We start from the raw sequence: 21495 nt of genomic DNA, 5'->3' as shown, positions 1-21495 counted from the left end.
TTTGCTCTATAAATATAAAAAAAAATAGAAAGGAAAAACAAAAATAAAGAAAAAATGTCAACTAATGTAAAGAATAACACAAGTAGGATTAAAAATTTAAAAAAATGGTCCGACCGGGGCCACGAGTAGCCCACAAAATAAAGAAAAGGGGTAAAGTCTGCCCCCATTAATATATACGAATTAGGTGGTAGAAATTTAGCCACTCTACTTAATGGGAGCGCGAGGCTCTCGAATTTTATTATCAAAAAGACGGGGGCCGAGAGAATCCAAATCAAATGTAAAAAATAGCGGATTACAAGAAAGCACGGGAGGTCCTCGAGCGAGTGAAGGCTGCTCACTTCACCTACACTCCAAAGGAAGAGAAAGTGCAAACCTTCCTTCTGAAAGGCTTGGATGCGGAGGAAGAGCCCGATGAGGTGCTCAAAATGCTTCGGGAGATGGGAACTGAGGTGCCGTTTACAGAAGTAGTCCGACAAGGGGGGACTAAGAAGCCCCAACAAGATGCAAGTGGCGGGATGAACATCATCCTCAATAAAATATTAAGATTAAACCTCGCCATGTGTGAAAACATGTAGCATACGCTACACGTATACAGTACAAAAATAAACAGTATAACAGAATATTTACACAAACAGCATGCCCGTTGCTAGGTCTGCAATCACAGCGATACCACTGGATGGCCTCATCGCGATGGCGGATCATCGCGAAACCCACCTCAGTCCGAGGCATTCGATAACATTCAAGGATTTTGAATTCGTGAGGAACGATAGACGAAATTGTGATGGGGGAGGTGGTACTGGAATACGTGAGGGTCGCCATTATCGTTTCAGGCATATTAATAGGCCTAAATTTGAAACCTTTGAATGTATGGAAATCTCTTGTATTCTGCTTATACATTCTGTCAATTTATGTAGAGGAAAACAATCGAGCCAAGTTTAAGGAGGAAATCCATTCTCTGTTTACGATACTCGAACTAAACAGGCTGCATAGTTATTATATAATATTATGAATGCTAAGCAAACCTCGTGGCTAAACGCCACAAATAATCCCAGTGTGGTATTCCTCAAATCTTGGATAGAGCAAAACTAAATAGAGTATAAATGCGAATTATTTAGGTCAAATTATCCAACTTGACCCAGGGAAAATTCCCATCTGGATTTGTGCATTGTTGACGCGCGCCTGAACTTTAAATTTAGGAATCCTCAACGGAAACTACAGACTCTTCCTTACGATAGCGACCATAACACTATTCTTATTGACGTTCTGTTCGATGGACGAAGAGTTCGCCTTCTGCCGATGGACAGTGGCGTCCATAGGTTGAACAGACTGGAAGAAATTCCAGGAGAGGTTTATTCGGGGATATCGAGAGGAATGCCCACCTCTTGATGGGGAAAACGATAGTACAATTGCGCGAGGTGGCAGGAACTTGAGCAACGAGGAAATACTTCAGTATCTTCTAAAGCTGGAAAACTTGACGTTGGATACAATTGAACAAGTCGTCCCTAAGATTAAACTTCGCAATAATATGGAAGGATATGAAACTGCAGTCATAAAACGGCTGAAAAAAGTGGAAATCCTGCTACTAACTCGCGTCAACAAATCTATCCCATGTAGGTTGAGTTCAAATCACTTTTTAAGATCGCGCGGGGTCTTATCCGCCAATATTACATAAATGAAGTGAACTTCACCAAGCGATTCAGATTCGGAAGATTCGGAAGAAATCACGAGTAACTGTGCCGAGAATCAAAGTTGGTGGTAGTGAGATACAAAACCTTATTCACAGTAGATCTACTATAGGCAGTACCCTTACGAAAATGACCTCACTTGTAAATGTGCTTGCAGAAGCTTATCTGTACACATCAGAGACGCTAAACAAGGAAAAGGCATAATCTTCGTCAAATCGTATTGGTAAGAGAGAGATCGGTGAGCTTCTGCTATTCTGGTACTACGGCGTGCTCACCCATATAGCAAAAAGTTGTTTCACGTATTCACTTATACATAAGCAAAAACTTGCCAATCTCACCAATACATTGGCAAATACGGGCGGTATGTCAAACATAGCTGATCGGGTTTTCGGTACATCTCGCTCATGGTCAAGGGCAAAACAATTTGAAATCGTGTGTACTCGCACTGATTTCCCCCCTTGGGGGGCATGGGGAGTGAGGTAGCTATCTAGTATCTAACTGTAACCTTATTGACTCAGGTGTAGACATGAATAGTGTAACTGCTGATGCGCAATTACATCGTGATAGATGATGCTCTGAAACTCGAACTTATAGGGGAGTACTTTGAATCGGTGCATCGGCCCAGAACGGACTTAGAGCCAACGAGACTTTCGGAAATTGTAGGACGAAATCTCCACAATTTTAAATATAGCCTGAACGGCATCACAGTTCTCCAGTTTAGCTCTGCGTCGCAGGCTGATCTCATACCGAGTGATAATCTGCTTGATTACCTTGTCTCATGTGTGGAGTTAACTTCCATATTTAGAAGGGTAAACTATAAGAAATCATCCGGTATGGATTGCATTCCGAACGTGGTCCACAGGCATTTACCAGACATTGCCATTCGTAATTATATCATTTTGTTCAATAATTTATTGAACAATTCCTTCTTTCCAGGACAATGGAAGAAAGCCCGAGTGTTCCCGATTTTAAAGGGAGGGAAGGATTCATCCAGTCCTAAAAGCTACCGCCCAATCAGTTTGCTGCCTAACATCAGCAAGGTGTTTGAGGTTTTGGTATTGAAAGCCTTGAACGGGCATATCAAGAAAAAGGAATTATTGTCGAATGCGCAATCCGGGTTCCGATCTGGACTTTCGACAATACATGCAATAACGAAGATAACGTCTGATATTTGCTGGCGGATTAACAATGGTGAGTGTGTAGGCGCTTGTCTTTGATCCCTTCTGGTTGGATGGACTGATTTTTAGGTTCCTGAAGAACGAGTTTCCCAGCCACCTCGCAGCGATGATGTGTTCTGAATGGATTACAGCAAGGGACAGTGACTGCGCCTTCACTTTTCGCAGTATTTGCCGGAGAATTACTCAACTTGTTCGAGTTTAATAAATCTCCTAAAAGGTCGTTGGTTGCCTTTGCTGACGATCTGATAGCCTACTCGGCACACAAGAAGGTAACTGAGGTGCAAGTTGAACAGAAGATGTTCAATGATATTAAGCTCTTCACGAACAGCTTGTGGATGAAAATTCGCAAAAGTGTGAAACGATTCTGTTTAGAAATTCCTTGGCGTACGCCAGTAGGAACTTGAAAAGGAATTGGAGAGATTTCCACATTGTCGCGAACGAGGATAGTTCTGAGCGCATTCCTCATAAGAAGTGCGTTAGATATCTGGGTGTGGGTCTTGACGAGCATCTCTAATTTAACGAGCATGTTAAAGTTGCGCTAGAAAGTGCTCGCAAAGCATTCATGTCTCTTCGTAGACTCTTTTATGCTCCACATCTTAGCCGGAAGGTTAAAATTATTTATTATCTTACTGTGGTTAGACCGGTGCTCACCTACGGGTGTGCTATTTGGTTTAATTTTAGTGCAAGCTAAATGGAGAAAATAAGGATGTTTGAAAGGAAATGTCTGCGTGCTTGCACGGGGCTTAATAGGACTGCTTCGTCAAACCATGAGCATTATATAACTAATGGAGTGATGTATGCAGCTGCTGCTGTGCTGGGAATCAACACAGTTATCGTCAGATTGATTCGGAATTATATATTGCGATCTGTTTCACATGGCGAGAACCCTTGGCTTTCGCAACCGTTCTACCCAAATGATGGGTATTTCGAGAAAACTCTCACGACAGGTTTCATTCCTCCCAAAGCGTTCGTGTATCTTGACAGGGATGGTCTAATTCTTGATTCTGCCGATGATCCGGTTATGTATCATGTACATAGGCGAGCCACGGACAAAAGGATAGAATATCCCTCGAACTTGACTGTGGGGGTTCCGGAATTCGACTGGAAATACTTCAGAGCGGGAGCAATTGATATTAAGCGGGATGAAAAAAAGAAATCCTGGTACTGGTGCCTGCGGGATGTCATTTGTTTCTTGGTGGGGCCTTGTAAATATGTACATATTGAACGGATGCTGCTTTTCCCTCCAGTTATAAACTATACATACATATGTTATTATTCTTTTTCTCTTTGTAAATGTTACAACTGTTATTATTACTTTTTCTCCCAATGGATGTTATTGTAAAAAAAGTAAAAATATATGAACCGAAAAGTAAATAGTTTTAATTATAATAGTTTTAATAACAATAATTTAAGATAAAAGCATCTTTCGAAGCGATTAAACAGTTATTATGACTTTCATATTTCTTTATTTGCCACGATTTTTTTGACCATTTCCCGACAACTTATTGTAAAATCACATTTTTATTTGTTACTGTTTCTCTTCTCTGTATGTAAATCGGTTTCCACAAATATTGACAATTTCGACAGAAATTTCCTTCGCACCGTTTGGCTTCTGGCTATTCTTTAAATTCAAGGGGATACCATCAATGACGAAACCAGTATTCCAATCCAGAGGACGGGAGCGAGAACACCAAACGATTTATCACACCATCTTTCAGCTGTTTTCCCTAGTTTGATTATGCTGGCTGATATGGGTACTTATTTTCAATCACACAGCTTTTCCAGTGGATATTGTAACTCTCCCCTTATCCCTATGAATATTTAGAATAATGAATGGATGATCATTCTGATATGTCAGGTTCATGGCAACAAAGTTTCAAATTTCGCCATGATACAAGCATTTCAGATGATGTGTTGTTCTAGTTGAAGGATCTGCAAAGGCACATCTTATTTGGTCCATCTCATTTCGGGAAACTCACCCGCCTAAGGAGAATATATTCCAATATTTAAAAGGCAGCTGGGAATTATCCCAGCGCAAGGTATAACGTTTGGTCCCAGATGTACTGTTGGGACGAGTCCTGAATGAGACAAAAGACCATTTTTTTTGAAAATGTACATGTGCGACGTACAAATGCTGCTTTAGTTTAACATATTTGCAGCAGTAGTTTTTTGTGTGTCTCCAGTTCACTCTTTCGTGGGGTTTGGGTTTCCATACAATCTATTGGTTATTACTGTCGTTTTTTTTCTCCATTTATTTCAGTGCGACTATGCATCAGTTTAGTTATGATCAAATTTAATACTGTGCAAATGGTAAACTTACGGGGGCGCGACAGCACGAAGGCGAACACAAACCTCCATGACGACGCAGTCACTAACTTTTTAAGAAAGTTAATTATTACAGATACAATATCACAAGTTCAAAACAATTTTAAGCAGGAGGACCCTGTGGTTATTATCTTCTTCAAGGTTACTTCCTCATTCATATGACTCTCTACTCGCTGATGCGGCTGACTGTTATGCTGTTATTTAGACCATAATTCTTCGTCAAATTCGTCCAAAACGCTAAGGTCGTACTTCCATGAAAATTAATATGCTTACCAGTGTACGTTCACCGCTTCTGGCAACTAAAATGGGAGATCCCACTGTAAATACCTTTGCAAGAAGAGCCAACTTACGGCGGCCACCTACTAAAAAAGGAGAAAGACCCAAGATGAAGGTGATTGGAGGTGAAAACGGGAATGACACCGTAGAGGCTAAGCGTTCTGGCCATCAAAAAGGAGAGACCCCATCGAATTTGAGTTCGGTAAAGGAGGCCACGAGAAAAAATGACAAATTTCGAGCTACGTGACACCCCTTTGCCGGGTAAAAAGAATGACGAACTCTCCAAACAGGTGGAAATGCAAGTCATTTTACCGAAAAGGATGGACCTCATTCGAAAGACAAGAGTAGAGGAAGAAAGGCTACTCAAGAAGGGCAGGATGGTCTTACGGAAAATTAAGATTGCTACCATAGTGCAGCGAAACATCTCCATGGATATCAAAAATGACATAATGGAAATGGAAGAATTGCTGGACCTTATTGCACACCAGCGAAACCTCCTAGATGGCAACTGAGGAGGAGCTGAGGAAAAAGCACAGAAGAGAAACCAAAAATCAACAAAAGGAGGCGAAGAGAAAACAGCGAGGATGCAGCGATTCCGCGAGGTGGTAACTAAGCGGATCAAGCAGCGTCGAAAACAGGAGAAAATTCAGCAACAACATTTTCAGTTCAATAGCGACAGTAGTGGCTCCACTGTAACAAAATCCAAGTTGACTACGACATCAGCGTCAAGCAAAAAGAGAAGGGGCAAACCACGGTCAGAAAATACTCTCATTAAGCCGAACGAAGGGAGATTTTTCGCGAAGTTGTGAAAAATAAAGATCGGCTGAAATATTTGCAGAATTAAGGGAACGGCAGTTCCAGCCCGCTACTTTAAGTGCGGACGGACATATAGCAGGGGCAGGACAGAAGCACTTTGTATTACAAGTGTGGCGAACTCGGACCTAGAGCGAAGATTTGGTTTGCGAAAAGAAGATGTGGCTAATATTCCTTAGCGTTGCCAAGTCTTCCAAGACGGGTTACGGAAAGCAAAAAATCAAGCACCATGATGCACATCATGCAAGCAAACATACATAGGAATGCAATTGCTTACGACCTTATGGGGAAGATGGAGTTAACTTGTTGCTTCTCAGCGAACGGTAGCGAGTAAAGGGCTCACCATCGTAACATGTCGATATGTCTGGTACTGCTGCCATCTGGGTGAGATACACGGTTAATTTGCGAAGGAGGAGACGGCTTCGTTTGGGTTCGTTGCACGGAAGTAATGTTTTTCAGCGTTTACCTCATACCGAAAGAATCTATACAAGCTTTTGGGAATAGATTCACCGCCTCGGAGGCGCCTGTATTTATTGCAAGGACGTTATGGATAATGTCTGCCACACCTTTTACTTCTGCAGAAGGTGAGAGCGCCACCGCCATCACCTTTCGGGAGAAAGGTGTCTTGGGTTCCCGGATGCCATAATTGAGGCGACGTTACACTCAAGGCATTTTTAAGATGAATAGGAGTGAATCCAACGTATCTGAGGCTCTCTGAATCCACGACTTTTTGCCCCGATGTTACATGGACCTGGCCTGAGATAATGTGTCAAACGGTTCCGGCTCAGAGTCCTGGACACTCCAGAGGGTGTTTTAACCGGCAGTCTGTCTGACACAGTAGCCTGGCACTCTGTGCGTAAATGCATCTCTCTACCCCAAAAAGTGGCTGCATCGGGCATCAGATTTGTCGTTCTGATGTACTGCAGTTGCAGGGGTGCAGAAATGTTACGGAACATAGACGAATCTATTAAATCCATTAAACAGTGGCATCGAGAATAATGTGAGTGCTTAAAGGAACACACCACCCTACACATGCACTTTCACCTAAAGCAGGCCGTCATATAGGTAAATCTTTAAAAATGTTTAGGTCCTTTCTGACAGCTTTAACTTTTCTAATTTATAAAGGATCATGAATAATAATGATTCCTAACTCCTATTTCAATTGGTTGTTTCTATTTGTATAGCGGAGGTGTAGTACTTTTTCGTAGTTTAAGAACAAGAGTGTCCGGATAGCTGAGTGGTTAGAGCACAAGACTATCGTACGGAAGGTCGCGGTTCACTGGTGGCAGTGGAATTTGTATCGTGATTTGACGTCGGATACCAGTCGACTTAGCTGTGAATGAGTACCTGAGTGAAATCAGGATAATAATCTCGGACGAGCGCAATGCTGACCACATTGCCTCCTACAGGGTTCTGTAATTCTGTAGGGTACCGTTACGGTCTTGAATGAAATGCTCTAACACACTTCAAGGCCTTGATCCAACAAGGATTGTTGTGCCAACGATTACTATTATTATAAGAACCAGAAGTTTTTCAAAACAGAACTACATTATTCTTCCAAACTTCCTTTCCTTCACCTGCACTGATTTTCAATGTTCTCCGTAAAACAAAACCTCATTTAAATCGATTCAATGTCTTCCCCATAGATGCGATAGGAGGGTATAACATTTTTTTTCACTGAATATGATCAGGGGGTATCAAATGAGAGGGCTCGGAAATATAGGGGAGTGTGTGTCCCAAAAAGTAAAAAAAACTGTGTGTGAACATATCCAACCGAAAAATCTGAAAGAAATCACGATGACACATCTACACGAAATCTAGGCATTATTCCACTGCGATATTTGCTCAAATAAAAAAAGTGAACTTCTATGAGAAGCGGGGTCCAGGGGGACATTTTAGTTTTCCTTTTTAAGGTCTTTTGTAAAACAAAGCCTTACTAAAATCGGTTTACTGTCAATATGTCTGTCTGTTTGTCACACCTTTTATCTCAGAAACAGTTAATCCTATTAATACGAAATTGGGTAAAAAAGTGGGACTTGTGAATCCCATTACATGGGGTGACTAACATAGTTCCATGTTGAAATGAAGGGAGGAGGGACATGCAAACGGGTGGTATACATTTTTTTCACCAAATGTAGTCATGTGGAGTATCAAATGAAAGGCCTCAATTAGTACTTTCCGAAACTGATAAGGGTCAGTTACTTCAGTGTCCCGTTTTCGGAAACTACGCCACACAAATATCACAAAGCCACTTTGCACTGATGAAAGGAGTAAGTTGCTCCTGGAATATATATATATATATACACTGTAAATAAAATGGTAGTTTAGAGCAAGTTACTGGTCTATCAGCTTCATATTAAAGTGAATGGTTTGACAAACTTAATGCATAATCATTACGAGCTAAATATCAATTTGACAAATGTCCACCCAAATATGCTTATTTAAGCAATACACAAAACTTTTCATACCTGCAGCGTTTAGCTTCCGGTATCCCGACTTATTTGGTTATTTTAAGTTCATTGCTACTTTTGACTGCACTATATTGTTACGTAATTGCTACGGTGAAGTCCACTTCGATACCGCGCCTTCTATACTGGAACTGGTTTACGTAAAAACCTGATATTTCCAAAGCCCTCTTTACTTAAAACTGCGAAGCTTTCGTAATTGGAATCTTGAAACGTAATTTTCAACACTCGTATGAATTTCAGAAATAGTATATTCTGTGGATCTTTATCATTGGATTGGGTAGCCTTCCACAAACAATGTCCTGTGGCTTCTACAGAAACGCCGACGAAGTTGTTCATTTGTTATTGTCTCAGCCAGAATACCCCATGAAAGGAGACTGTACTAGGCAACTGCTAGGGATAAAGTATTAGCAGATCTCGAACCGGGATGTGTAGAATTCCTTAACAAGGCACATTTAGACCGGATATCGGTTGTTATCCCGTTGATGATATTGAAACGCGCCTGACATTTTTTTCAGGATTAGCCTCCATTTCCTATAGCCTAAAAAAAGTTTACATTGTGATCCTTGTTTGAAACTCTCCTATTGTTTTGTCTAAAACAAGTAATCTACCTTAAAAACTCTTCAATCTAGAAATACCTCACCTCCTACGACCTCCTTTTAAAAATCAATATGTGAACAATTTTCTGACTTGAGCAGAAGCAATAATTACAAATAAAAAATTAGGTCCTTGCAAAATAAATCCTATTTGAGAAGAGAATATTCAGATCTTCTTGTATTTATCCCTAGGAAAAATCCCAGACACAGTGGCGCAAACTACATAATATACGTGAATTCTATTGGCGCAAAGCCAGGATTTGCTAAAGGAGGTCATACCTTATGCTTGATTTGTTTTTTTCTATATACAATACTTTAGGCTGCAAATACTAATATTGATTTGAAATGAATGTAGTAGTCCGACAATTTATATGAAGATTAGGTGAACACATAATAGTACTAGTATCAATGCACTTAATGGCGGATTGCAGTTTAGAAAATATTTCAGCATGCGGACGAGTATATCCAACGCTGGAACAATGGTTACCTCAGCAAAGAAAAGTTACGTTTAACTGCATAAGTGGATCGAATCATGGCTGCTATTAGAAACTGATCGATGGTGTCCTAGGAGTGATAGAAAAACTAATTCAAATCATCTTGGATGCAGCAAATGTTATGTTCTACCAAAGACCAATGTTTGCTTCTATACATAATGATGTCGTCAACTGCTTAATATCTTAGCAGTTGACGCCATGATTTCAGGGCGGTTCGGAAAACTTTTAGATTTTGAACAAGCAGGCCCCAATTCTTCACCAAAGCAAAATTGGTTTTTCCCCATCTCAGGATGGTTAATCCCCTTGAGAAAAATCGAACTGGAGGTGGTGTCCTTATTACGAGTCAGCATCTCTTCTCTTATATTGAACACATCCTTTTCATTTCATTCATTGCTTGAAATTGTTTCGATACATTCATTTTTCTACAATTGTTGTCTAACCACGACCACCATATCCATTTGTACAAAGGTTTCGTTGACAACTCATCGTACATAAGGGCTTTCTCCCATATCCAATATTTTAACCTGGGAAGTAATTTTTTAGCTTTTTTCTGGCTTTTCGATAAGTACATACATATATATGGGTATATATAGGTCCGTCGAGAGAGCGAAAGGAAAAGCGAACCCCCTGGATTCGAAGTTCTTTCAGGGACGGGGAATTGAATTTAAGTTTATTATTTTTATCATAAAAGCAAAGGAAGAAGCCAAAGGACCAAACTGCAAGTCATTATAATCACGAAGCATCCTAGGCATAGGAGAATAAAAGTAACACAAAAGCTCGGCACTAAAAGTGCGAATGTTATAACACGATTCACGGCCATTTATCCTAGCGGCTACTGAAGAGTTCATCAACCTATTGCAGAGCTTGAACAAGATGCAAGCATCTATAATAAAAAAGTTCTTTGATTTTGTGAAGATGCCATATTAAGGAAAACCAAGCGATCAGGAGAAGATGAGTAAGGAAGATTCTTTTTGAAGAAGAGAGAACAACTAAACTTCCTTTGAACTGCCTCTATTGTATGGTAGTCACCTTTGTGCAAGGAGGACCATATCCCGGAAGCAAACTCGAGTAAGTCTATAAGAGCAATATCTATGGTAGAAATAGAAGACGATACAGACCTTGCCTGAGATGGAGCGATGGCGTAGGTCAAGATGCCATACAGCTTTTAGGGATATCGAATTGGTGGACCTCGGCGGAAAACCGGGATGCCTGGAGTTCCTTATTAAGGCAGCCCTAGACCGGAAACCGGTTGTTGCGCCGTTGATGATGATGATGATACTCGAGAATATTGCGGAGAAAAAATCAAAAAGGAGGAACGGGGAATGGATATCTATGGATTGGTGGGAAGAACGAAGAACAATGCTCGAGTGATTTTCAACGAATAACATAACATAACTATAACATTTGCTCACATGGAGTACTAACATGTTCTGGACGCACCACAAAAATAGGGCGTCGAGGCTTGATTGAAGGCAGCTTTGTTCAAAAGAGGAATCAGGTAATTAGGTATGATCGCAACCTTGAAGAAAAGCCGTACGATCCGAGTTCACTGATAAGTATATGTAGAAGGTCAACCGAATTAAAAGCTTTCGAGAAGTCAGTATTGGCTGTATGGACATCTTTTCTATTGTTCAGAGACTTCACGATAAAGTTAGTAGTGACAGTTCATATTAAAGTGTCCAAAACGACACGAGAGGCAGTCTTTTACATACTTCTCCGGAATCTTGGAGATTGAGGAAAGGATAGCTATTGGGCGGTAGTTTTCGGTCAATCTAACATCACCTTTTTAAGCCTTTTGTGTGAAACATAACCTTACTAGAACCGATTCGATGTCTGTCTGTCTGATTTATTCGGAAATGGCTAACCCGATTTTCAGGAAGTTTGGTGAGAAAATGTGGTCTCTGAATCCCATTACATATAGTAAGCGGCGCCATTTTCCGTTAAGTTTAAGGGGGGCTCCCCATACATGCGAAAGGGGGGTGCTATTTTTTTTGTATTTGATATCGGGTGAAATATAGGAGTGAGGGCGCAAAATATTAGCCACAAAAAGTGTAACAGGGGTCGTTCTAAGAACCTATCCAACCGAAAAAATTGAATAAAATTATAGTTTTGTATCCAAATGAAATTTAGGCCTCAAAATACATCGTGTTCTGAAATCTGCACAAATAAAGTTAATAATAGCATATGAGCATATTTTAGAAATTTTCCCGGAACCCCATCTTAATATCTTAAGATATTCTTTCTAGGTGGTATCCCGAATTACTGATACCAAGGGATAACATGACAACGAGGTTTCACTTCGGTAAGAAGTTTGAAACACGTTGGAGTAACAAGGCAAACTGGGAGAGTGTGGCTGCGACATACGGCTTAAACCATTAACTAATTACTTGGTACATTGACGGATCCCTCACAGTGGGTGCCGGTGTTATTGGTCCAAGGAAAATGTACTTTGAGCCAATGGGCAGATACACTAGCATATTCCAGGCGGAAATATACGCCATAGACAAATGTGCCTTCTTTAATCTGCAAAGGAACTACAGCGGGCAGAACATAGCTATTCTCACCGATAGCCAAGCAGCGATCAAGGCACTTAGGTCCAACCAGGTGAACTTTAAACTGGTATGGAAATGTCTTTAGGGGCTGAATACACTCGGCTCGTCCAACAAGGTCTGGATACTTTGGGTTCCAGGCCATGCTGGGTTGGAGGAAAACGAGGCAGCGGACGAACTTGGAATGGAGCAGGGACGCCTTTAACCGGGCCAGAACCCTTCTGTGGAATTGGAAATGGTTTCATGGCTATGACTTTAAGAAATGATGAGGAACGTTTGAGGGGACTATCTTGGGCGGGCCTACCAGGGATGGAGCAGTCCAGGATGCTTATTGGGGGATACGAACCCATGCGCACAAACGATTGCTTAAACCTCACCAAAAAGAACCTCCGAATAATAGTGGGAATCCTCACCGGTCATTGTCGGCTGAACTATCACTTAGGGAAGCTAGGGATATCTACAGACACTGCCTGTAGTTTTTGTGAGGAGTATGACGAAACCTCAATACACGTCCTGGGACAGTGTCCGGCACTTATGCAAAGTAGGTCGAGGCATCTGGGAGAACACTTAATACCAGATGCAAAGCTGAAAGATCTGAAAGTAGGGAACATACTAAAGTTCCTGAGGGTTATAGGCCTGCTTGAGATACTTTGATCAATAGGTATACTATAACCAATAAAAGAGGCACAATAGTTCTTTAAGGGCACGGAGCGACTTTCCCTTAACAGAACAGAATAATAATCTTAAGTTTATGCTAGAAGGACAAAATTTGGCAGAAGTATAAGTGATAACGTAAAGTATAACTTTGGGAAGTTTGAAGGAAAACCAACTATTATTAACAAAGTTATAGAAGATGAAGATTTTCCATTTTTTGTGAATTTCATGCATTCTAAAACGTGTATGGTGTCATAATTTCATACCAATGCGTCAATACCACAACAAAGTCAGCTCATATGAAGGGGGTCGCAAAGAAACATATCTTTTTAGTCATTTATATACATTATCAAGTAGTCAGACACATGTGTATATGTAGGTATATATACGTGCTAATAAAGTTTGCAGGTAGTGTCCAATTTAGACAGATGTACTTACTATATATGCATATGTATGTTTTTGTGAAAGTAGTAAATCCGAAATATGAGTATGATCAATTTATATACGTGCATGGATATATACAGAATTCGGAAACAGGTAGTTTTTTTGTTTAGGGTGAGGATAATATCTATGTCTGTAATATGTTCGTATATCTTGCAGTTTGGAAAAATATGAAGGAATATGTTGTACTTGTAGCTATATACGGATGGAAAAATGTTCGTGGGAGTTTCTCACATAAGATGAACACAAAACCTTTATACCCGAAGCACGAGCTTCCGGAATTTCTAATTGTTTGTGTAAAGGAATGATACTTCCACTTGATCGGAAACATATCCTCGGCTAGACTCTTATTAAAGATGATAGAAAGGAGAAGGAAAACGTGAGGCTTATATTTTTGTAAGAAAATATTTGGCAGGCCATCAGGACCCCAACCATTGTTAACATCTAAAGAAGAAAGTCAATAATGGAAGGATTTAGAAAAGGAATGGAAGATGTGATGGATATGGAAGAATCATATAAGAATTGTCAGCAAAGTTGTCTCGATCTTCGATACTGCAGAATCACAACCGAGACTGGTGTTTGGCATGCGGGGCATCACGTATATCAGTGGTAAACCAAACAGGGTATTTTCACAATTAGGCATTTGAGAATGGAACGAAACAAGGAAGAAGTTTTTCAAGTTTATCATAAAACGTGGTCTGGTTGCATGATAAATATTTCAACTCACCTCTCCAGTCAGATTGCAGAAAGAAAGTTATTCAACGTTATGAATCCGCGGCATGAAAATTGAATTGTGCCGCGGAACGACCAGCTTGTAACTCAACTTCAAGAGGCGGATGATGGTCATCGACTTTAAGATGAACCGAGTGACGGTTGTGAAGAATATTGGTGAAAACAAGGTCAAGGATCAGCTTGTTCTGATTGCGATGGACTTTCAATAGGGTAGTAGAACAAGAGTTCATAAAGGCTGAGGGAGCTGCGTATGAGGGAGCATATTACTCTCTAAAGAAAACTAGCAGGCCGGGAGGACTAAGCTATTCAATGAATGGAAGATTGAAATCTCCGCAGAGGATAAAGTATAGGTCAAGATATGTGCCAATGATCTCTTTGAAAAGAGAAGCTGAGCATGAACAAACCAATTACACATACGCTATTATGGAAGAGTTTGGAGGAGTAATAAGAACATTAAGGGGATTATAGGGCCAGCTGTATAAGGAGCTACCAGAAAGGACAGGAATATGCTGTTTAACGGCTGTAAGGACACGACCTCCGATAGTTTACTCGATGCGGATCGCAGCGGAAAGCCGTGTAGCCATCAAGTAACTCTCCATTGAGTATATTAGAGTCGAGCCATGTCTCAGTTATGCAGATGACATTATGCATTGCCGAAGCGAAACTATCAGCTTGGTCCTTGGGCGGCGACAAGTACTTAGAAATTCTGCAATGAACCCTTGTTCGAGTTGGTAATCTGAAGGATGTTCTGATGTCCGAATACCTGCGACGTGTAAAGCTGGTACTGAAATTGTATCTCTCGGGGGAAAACAAAACAAGCGCATTGAATGTGTGTGCTATTCCTTCACTATCTTATGCATTCGAAAGATTCCCGTGAACGAAGGCTAACCTAGAAAATATCCAGCGGTGAATACGGACTACTACGTCCAAATTCCGAACAGATCATCCAAACTCTGCCGTGGAGCGGATGAACCTGCCTCGTGACTTCAGAGACAGGGGCGTGGTTGACGTTGCGGCACATAATCGCCAAGTCGACTTGCTACGCGCTTATTTTTACAGCAAAGAGGAAGCGAGCCAATTGCATGCGGTTGTGTGTAAACCAGGCAGTAAGTTGACTCCACTTCATTTGAAGGATCAATCTTTTAATCCCCTGAGTGGGGTGAAATCAGACCAATTGCTTATCGATGAATGGAAGTCAGAACAATGCACGGTAAACACATGAATTGCTGCTAACAGCCATTTGTCGAACAAATGGTTATGTGCTGGGGAAATCTTTGCTGAAACGGAGGGATTTATGTGTAACATTCAAGACGGCGTGGTCGCCACCCGAGTTTATAAAAAGTTCATAATGAGAGAACGAGCAGTGAACGACCAGTGCAGAATGTGTTGTTCGGCGTTAGTGACGTTGGAATATCTCATTTCTGGTTGGACTTTTCTGGCACCTGTATAATACACGAACAGGCACAATGCTGTATGTTATGTAAGTTGATTCACCAAAACCTTGCGTACAAGCACGAAAGAGTTCCACACACTTTGCGTTATATTTATAGCTGATATTCCAGTCGATCAATTTCAATCCAAACTCATTGAATTAGTTTTAGGTTTGGTGTGAGGAAGTTCTTGGTTCGCATCCGTTTAGTACCACCTGGATCGACTGGGCAAAAATTCGTTCCCACCCAATTTTTGCGGTTTTATTGTAAACAGAAAACTAATAAAATCTGTTCACTGTCAACCTGTATGAACAATCAGTCTTATACATTTTTCTCAGACACCGACAACCGTGCCTAAACCTAGGTATAAACCTACTAACCCAAAATTTAGTGAACAGATTAGAACTGTAAGCAAAGGAGGGGTGCAATTTTTTTCCACCATATAATAAATTATTACTTGCCTAAACAACTATTAGTTTTGACATCAGCTGTACAGGGATTAGATAGTGGTCATTTGTTTAAACGGATCATTCTCAGAAACTACCCAACCGAAAAATTTGAGACAAATTATGGTGGTGATATGACATCTTGCGCCCTGTCTTTAAGGACTTAAGTTTATACTCAAAGTCTCCCCTGCTTGTCGTAAGAGGCGACTAAAAGGGATAGAAATTTGTCAACAGCGCCTCACGTAGGAACTGACCTCAGGGCCTAAGCCCTTAATAATAATAATAATAATCGTTGGCACAACAATCCATATTGGATCAGGGCCTTGAAGTGTGTTAGAGCACTTCATTCAAGCCCTTGAGTACCGAAAATGGACTATGATTGATTTGTGGAATGTGCGGACGTTTCTTAACAACGGTAGCGAAGGTCCTCAGAGAAGAGGGAATTATAACGATGTAAGCTGGGCTTTCCGGGCCTAAGTAAAGTATGGTAGACCTCCGGATTACTCCTCTCCCTCTTGCGGGAAGGCGATTTTGTATTCTGGAATCCGGTGTTGGATTGAACCTAGGAGCCGATTGTTTACAGAATTCTGACTGCAAGATTCGGTCAGGTTATCCACCACAATTGCACAGTGCTGTACACCAACGAAGACTTCCGTTATAGTGGGGAAAGATAATTTCTTCGAGCAATTAGACGGAGGCGTCCTAAAGGTGACATTTTGATCGCTATGGGTGATCTGAATTTCAAGGTGGGCTCTGATAACATCTTGTTCGAGCAGAGTTTGCTATAAGGTCAGTTGGGTTTCAACTGACCGATACCGTACGAGCAATCAAATTGACCACTTTGCGATCAGTAGTAGTCTCGAAAAGGGTTACCATCTGATGATGCGTCCGGCATTTTTTCGCAGGGTTGGAGGGTTGCGACCCCCACTTCACCACGGTTTTTAACCGCATCACATCCGATAAGTTCCTCATCTTGTTGAATCAATGGCTAGTTACAGTAACATGCGAATACGGACCAATCCTCCAAGCAGAAGAGAAATCATTTCGGCCGGAGTGAACCCGCTGGGGTTGACGGTCTCTTCGCACCGGCAGTTGCTACAGATTTGCTACTTCCACTGATACGAAAACCTTAGAAATTCGATACCTTTTCCAGTAAGTGGTAGAAGGCGATGACCGTTAAGATTCCAAAGACGGATACTCGTTTTGAATGTGACAACTGGAGGGTATCTACATATTCTCTGCCGTCGCAAAGATAATAGCTAAAATAATTCTGGAACGCGACAAAGAACATCTAGAAAGCTTGATGGACAGAGAGCAGACTCCGGATCCTCCTGCATTGACCACATCAACATCCTGCGGATCATTTTGGAACAGTATGCGGAGTTTAGATCTTCGCTGCACCTGCTTTTCATCGATTTGGAGAAATCTTTCGTTAGTGTGAGTAGGGAGTCTATCTGGTGTGTTCTACGCAGAAGACGCATTCTGGACAAACTAATAGCTGTTATCTGCGCGACATATGATAACGCAAAATATCACGAGCTGCATCGAGCTAAAATCTCGGACGCCAGGGCTACATTCTGTCACCGATATTATTTATTGTTGTTATCGGTGACGCTATTCGTGCTGCCTTGTCCGGAGGATGTGATTTCTATAGGTTTAATAGACTACATCTCGACTACGCCAAGGTTTCCGTCGGGTCATCTCACTCCCCTATTTGCATTACTGGGCAGAGCGTCGAAGGTATCGATCTATCTATCTAGGAAGAGTGGTTTCTGTCGACAATTGTACCGAACTTGAGGTTCATAGTTTGTTCAACGAGCAAATATTGTTTCCGTAATGGCATTCAAGCCCACTGAATTTCTCCATCGCCTTCATGCTTTTCGGAATAAAGTATCTCCTTGATCCCAAGAGAAACAAGCCGGAGAACCGGAAGCTGGGCACTTCAGGTATGAAAGTTTTTGTGTGTTTCTTTTATAAAAACATTTGAGTGCACATTCGTCCCATTACTAACTAGCACGTAATATTGTATGTGTATATCTTGTGTGAGAATATCAATTTTTGCATGATATTGACATTCAAAATCTTGAATTTGCACAGAAGTGATAAGCCACCATTACTTTCGACCTCCCGCAGTCCCCACCTTTCCAACAAATTCCAAAATTAAGAGCGGCTTCGGAAAGTACTAATCAAAACCTCTCATTTGATTCACGACATATATTTGGTGGAGTTCACAGTTCCCATCTTTCCACCAAATTTGGTGTCAACCGCTATAACCGTTTCCGAGGAAAAAGCGTATGACAGACAGACAGACAGACAGTACACCGTACAGTTTTACACAAAGCGTTAGAAACTGTCAATGACGGGAGAACTGATAGCGAGACATTGTTCCCAGTCATCTTAACCACTCTGACCAGTCCTTGGTGTCCTGCTAATGTTAAGTAACAAATTACGGAGACGTTCCACCTTTATTAGAAATAATAGGACGCGTGATTTGATACGTACGAGTACTTCAACAAAGGACTCTTGAGACACAGCTCGCATGTCGCTTAATTATCTGATTTAAAACAATATGGCGAATATCTGCATACGTACATACAAGGATATGAATTGCACCTCATCCTACGAAAATAAAATGCCGCATGTTGGAAATATGTCCATCAAGTAATTTGATTGCCTGAACAGCAGACACTCCCACAAGACATGCGAGTCTGCACCACATCATCGCTGGCTATGTGTATTGGTACTGCACTCGGCCGCCTACTCATAATTCTGAAGCACAAAGTCCTTTTTCCTGGTAATTGTGAGTAACTATTTCTCCAAGATTAGAAGCACGTAAGTGACAATTTTCCGATGAATTGCGTTGTTGTGGCGAGGTTAAACTATTTTCAACGGAACTGATTTTGTATTTGACCCAGGGAAATATACTCATTGTGAGGAATGAAGGAAAATCACCTGTGGCGGAATAAAATGTCAAAGTTCAAGCAGGTTCACGCCAGTTTTGTCCAAGCGGACTGAAGGAAAGTCGGGAATCAGCGGTGTCGTAAGCTCTACGACGAAATATTGTGATCTATGCATAATAGTCCTAATCAATTTGCTAATGGATCGCCCTTACGTGGTAGCACAGGTCGTTGTGTAACTTAATGTCCTTCTGGTTTAAAGAGATAAAATACTTGTTATTCAAACTGAACTCTGTGGAGTGCAGCGGTTTCTACCTAGTCCTAAAGGGCTTACAAATTGACTTCAATCAAATTTGACTCATTGTAGTGTTGTTCATATGAGTGTGACCAAAATACTCGAAACTTCACCGCAGCTATTGGCTCCCGAAGACAACACTGAAGCCCTGCAAACTCTTACCTCCAGTGCATATTGTCCGTAACCCTTACATCATCTGAAAGCCAACAAGCCCACAGCTAGCGCTGCAAGCAACACCCCCATCGTTGGGACGACCAACATCTTTCAATGGGTCATATCGCAGCCCCACAGTCACATAGTATTCCACTATTTCGCTATTCCGTACCAAATCGATATTTTACTTACATTTTTTATATGGGAAAAGGTGCACTCCCTGTCTCGTTCACGCTCCCTGTGCTGCTCGGCTCCGGTCCCCTTCTACTCAAGTACGCAAAATGTCGATGTTTCCTCAGATCCTTTGGGTTGCTGTCGTCCTTTTATAGTTTTTTCTATTGAAATTATCGTCAAAATCAGTAGGAAAACTCTTGGCAAAGGAATTCGAAAACGACCTGGATTTCAAATTCACTTTTGGTATTGATTCACTCCCGTAAGAATGTTCCAGTGGAACTGGGGGTAAGTTGGCAAACGGTTTGGTGAAAAATCGAAATGGTAGAAAGCTTTGTCCGTTTCGACTACGATTCGCTGAACTATTGCAATTTCAGCCACTCAATTCACATTCGAACGCTCCGAACACGTCACTTAGCCAGGGGTTGTCGGAAAAGAAAGGAAAATGGAAATTTGCAAAAGAACAATTTCAGCCCTTAACTAGTTGGAAACTCTTTTAAGAAGATTTTCCGGCCATTGATTCCCACGACCACGAATTGTTGAAATTTTCACAGCGACTGATTCGTGATGGCCGTGGACAACTCAGTAAAGGGTAGCCTCCACTGGTTAAACGAATTATCGCAAAGGGGCTCATGCGCTCTACCCCAAAATGTTGAGCTTTCACCGCCATTGAACTATGGAAAATGTGAAATGGAAGCTTTTCAGTGGATTTTCCATAGTTTAACCGAACGTATGTACAGTTACTTCGAAAATAAAGAGATCGAATCGTAGGAAGATAATAACGAGCCATTTCTAATTTTTTTGCATTACCATTAATTGTATGCGAAACCTGCTTTAGGGGCTCGAAAAATGGGTCAATTTTGTGATTTTTTTAACGATTGCAATAGAATATATTTATGGAATTCGTTTTGGGAAACATGAATATACTCTTGAGGTTTAAGAAAACATTTTCTTTTAAAGTTATTTTGAAAATACACGTGTTTGCGGTGTTAATGATTTTATTGAAATGGCTTGTCTGAAACAAAATAGTCAAAGATTCTTCATGATTGTGTTCTTTGGGGTAATTTGATACCGAAAAAATTGATATTTCCGAAAATTCTGAAGTTCGTTTGGACGATTACGCTAAAACATGTGAATATTTGGTGGTATAAAAAATGTTGTTTGGAAAAAACACAGTTAAATTTTTTTTTAACAGCAAAGGTAATGAAAAGCTAATCTTCGAATTTATTCAGGTACTTCAAACGAAGAGCAGCTATGCGTTCCGTTCTGGCTTAGTTTGATCCAACATTTTACCGCCCACTGTTGCACCAGAGATTCGTCGAGCGTTTCCCGCAATACGCGTTTAAGATTTGTAGTCCCGTCATCGAGCAAGAAGAAGAAAGAAGGAACTTTCACGTTCGTTGGGTTAAACAACATTAAAACTCTTTCGTATTAACGTTTTAGGACAATTTTTATTAATTTACGGTTTCATAAATGAACATTACGACGGCTAAAGGCACAGATGGGAATACTCAAGGAGGAGAGCTATGCATACTTGCCTTTTATTTAAAATTAATGCTGATGCAATGTCTGCACCTTAGCCAGGTGTAGTATTGCATTCCCATCTTTGTGCGTCTGCTACCTTCCCGGCTCGCATTACATGTAGCGACACAATTCCGATCGTCATCAGGAAACGAGGTCATCGCGGAAACTGGTGATCAAGAGTCGATGGGGGCAGAGGTGACGGTTTCAGTACTCCCCGAAGCACTTTTTTTCACCGTCCAGCTGAAGTCTCCGCTGGAGTTTGAGGCGAACTGCAAAGAGCGTATATAGAATTCTCGAAAATGGATCCTTCGCATAGACCAAGTACCCCCAGGCTCTATGCCTGTAACTCCGAGAGTTCTATCTCAAATCAA

The 21495-nt window shown here is 41.1% G+C and overlaps 1 protein-coding gene across 3 annotated transcripts in view; it reads right to left on the bottom strand.

Annotated features, from left to right (window-relative positions):
• Nucleotides 1-20204, bottom strand: part of LOC119647611 (vesicle-associated membrane protein 2) — a 66015-nt gene extending 45811 nt beyond the window's left edge. For all 3 annotated transcript variants that reach the window (XR_005248909.1, XM_038048643.1, XM_038048644.1), the window contains exons 1-2: nt 19825-20204; nt 19622-19764 (exon numbers count right to left, since the gene is read on the bottom strand). Coding sequence is in view for 2 of the 3 variants with exons in the window: in XM_038048643.1 (XP_037904571.1) it covers nt 19622-19623 (2 nt within the window). In the remaining variant the exon portion in view is untranslated. The remainder of the gene's footprint in view (nt 1-19621; nt 19765-19824) is intronic.
• Nucleotides 20205-21495: the final 1291 nt, after the last annotated feature.

The sequence above is a fragment of the Hermetia illucens genome, chromosome 2, assembly GCF_905115235.1.
Source record: "Hermetia illucens chromosome 2, iHerIll2.2.curated.20191125, whole genome shotgun sequence".
Taxonomy (NCBI): Eukaryota; Metazoa; Arthropoda; class Insecta; order Diptera; family Stratiomyidae; genus Hermetia; species Hermetia illucens.
This window is presented reverse-complemented; position numbering and strand designations above follow the sequence as displayed.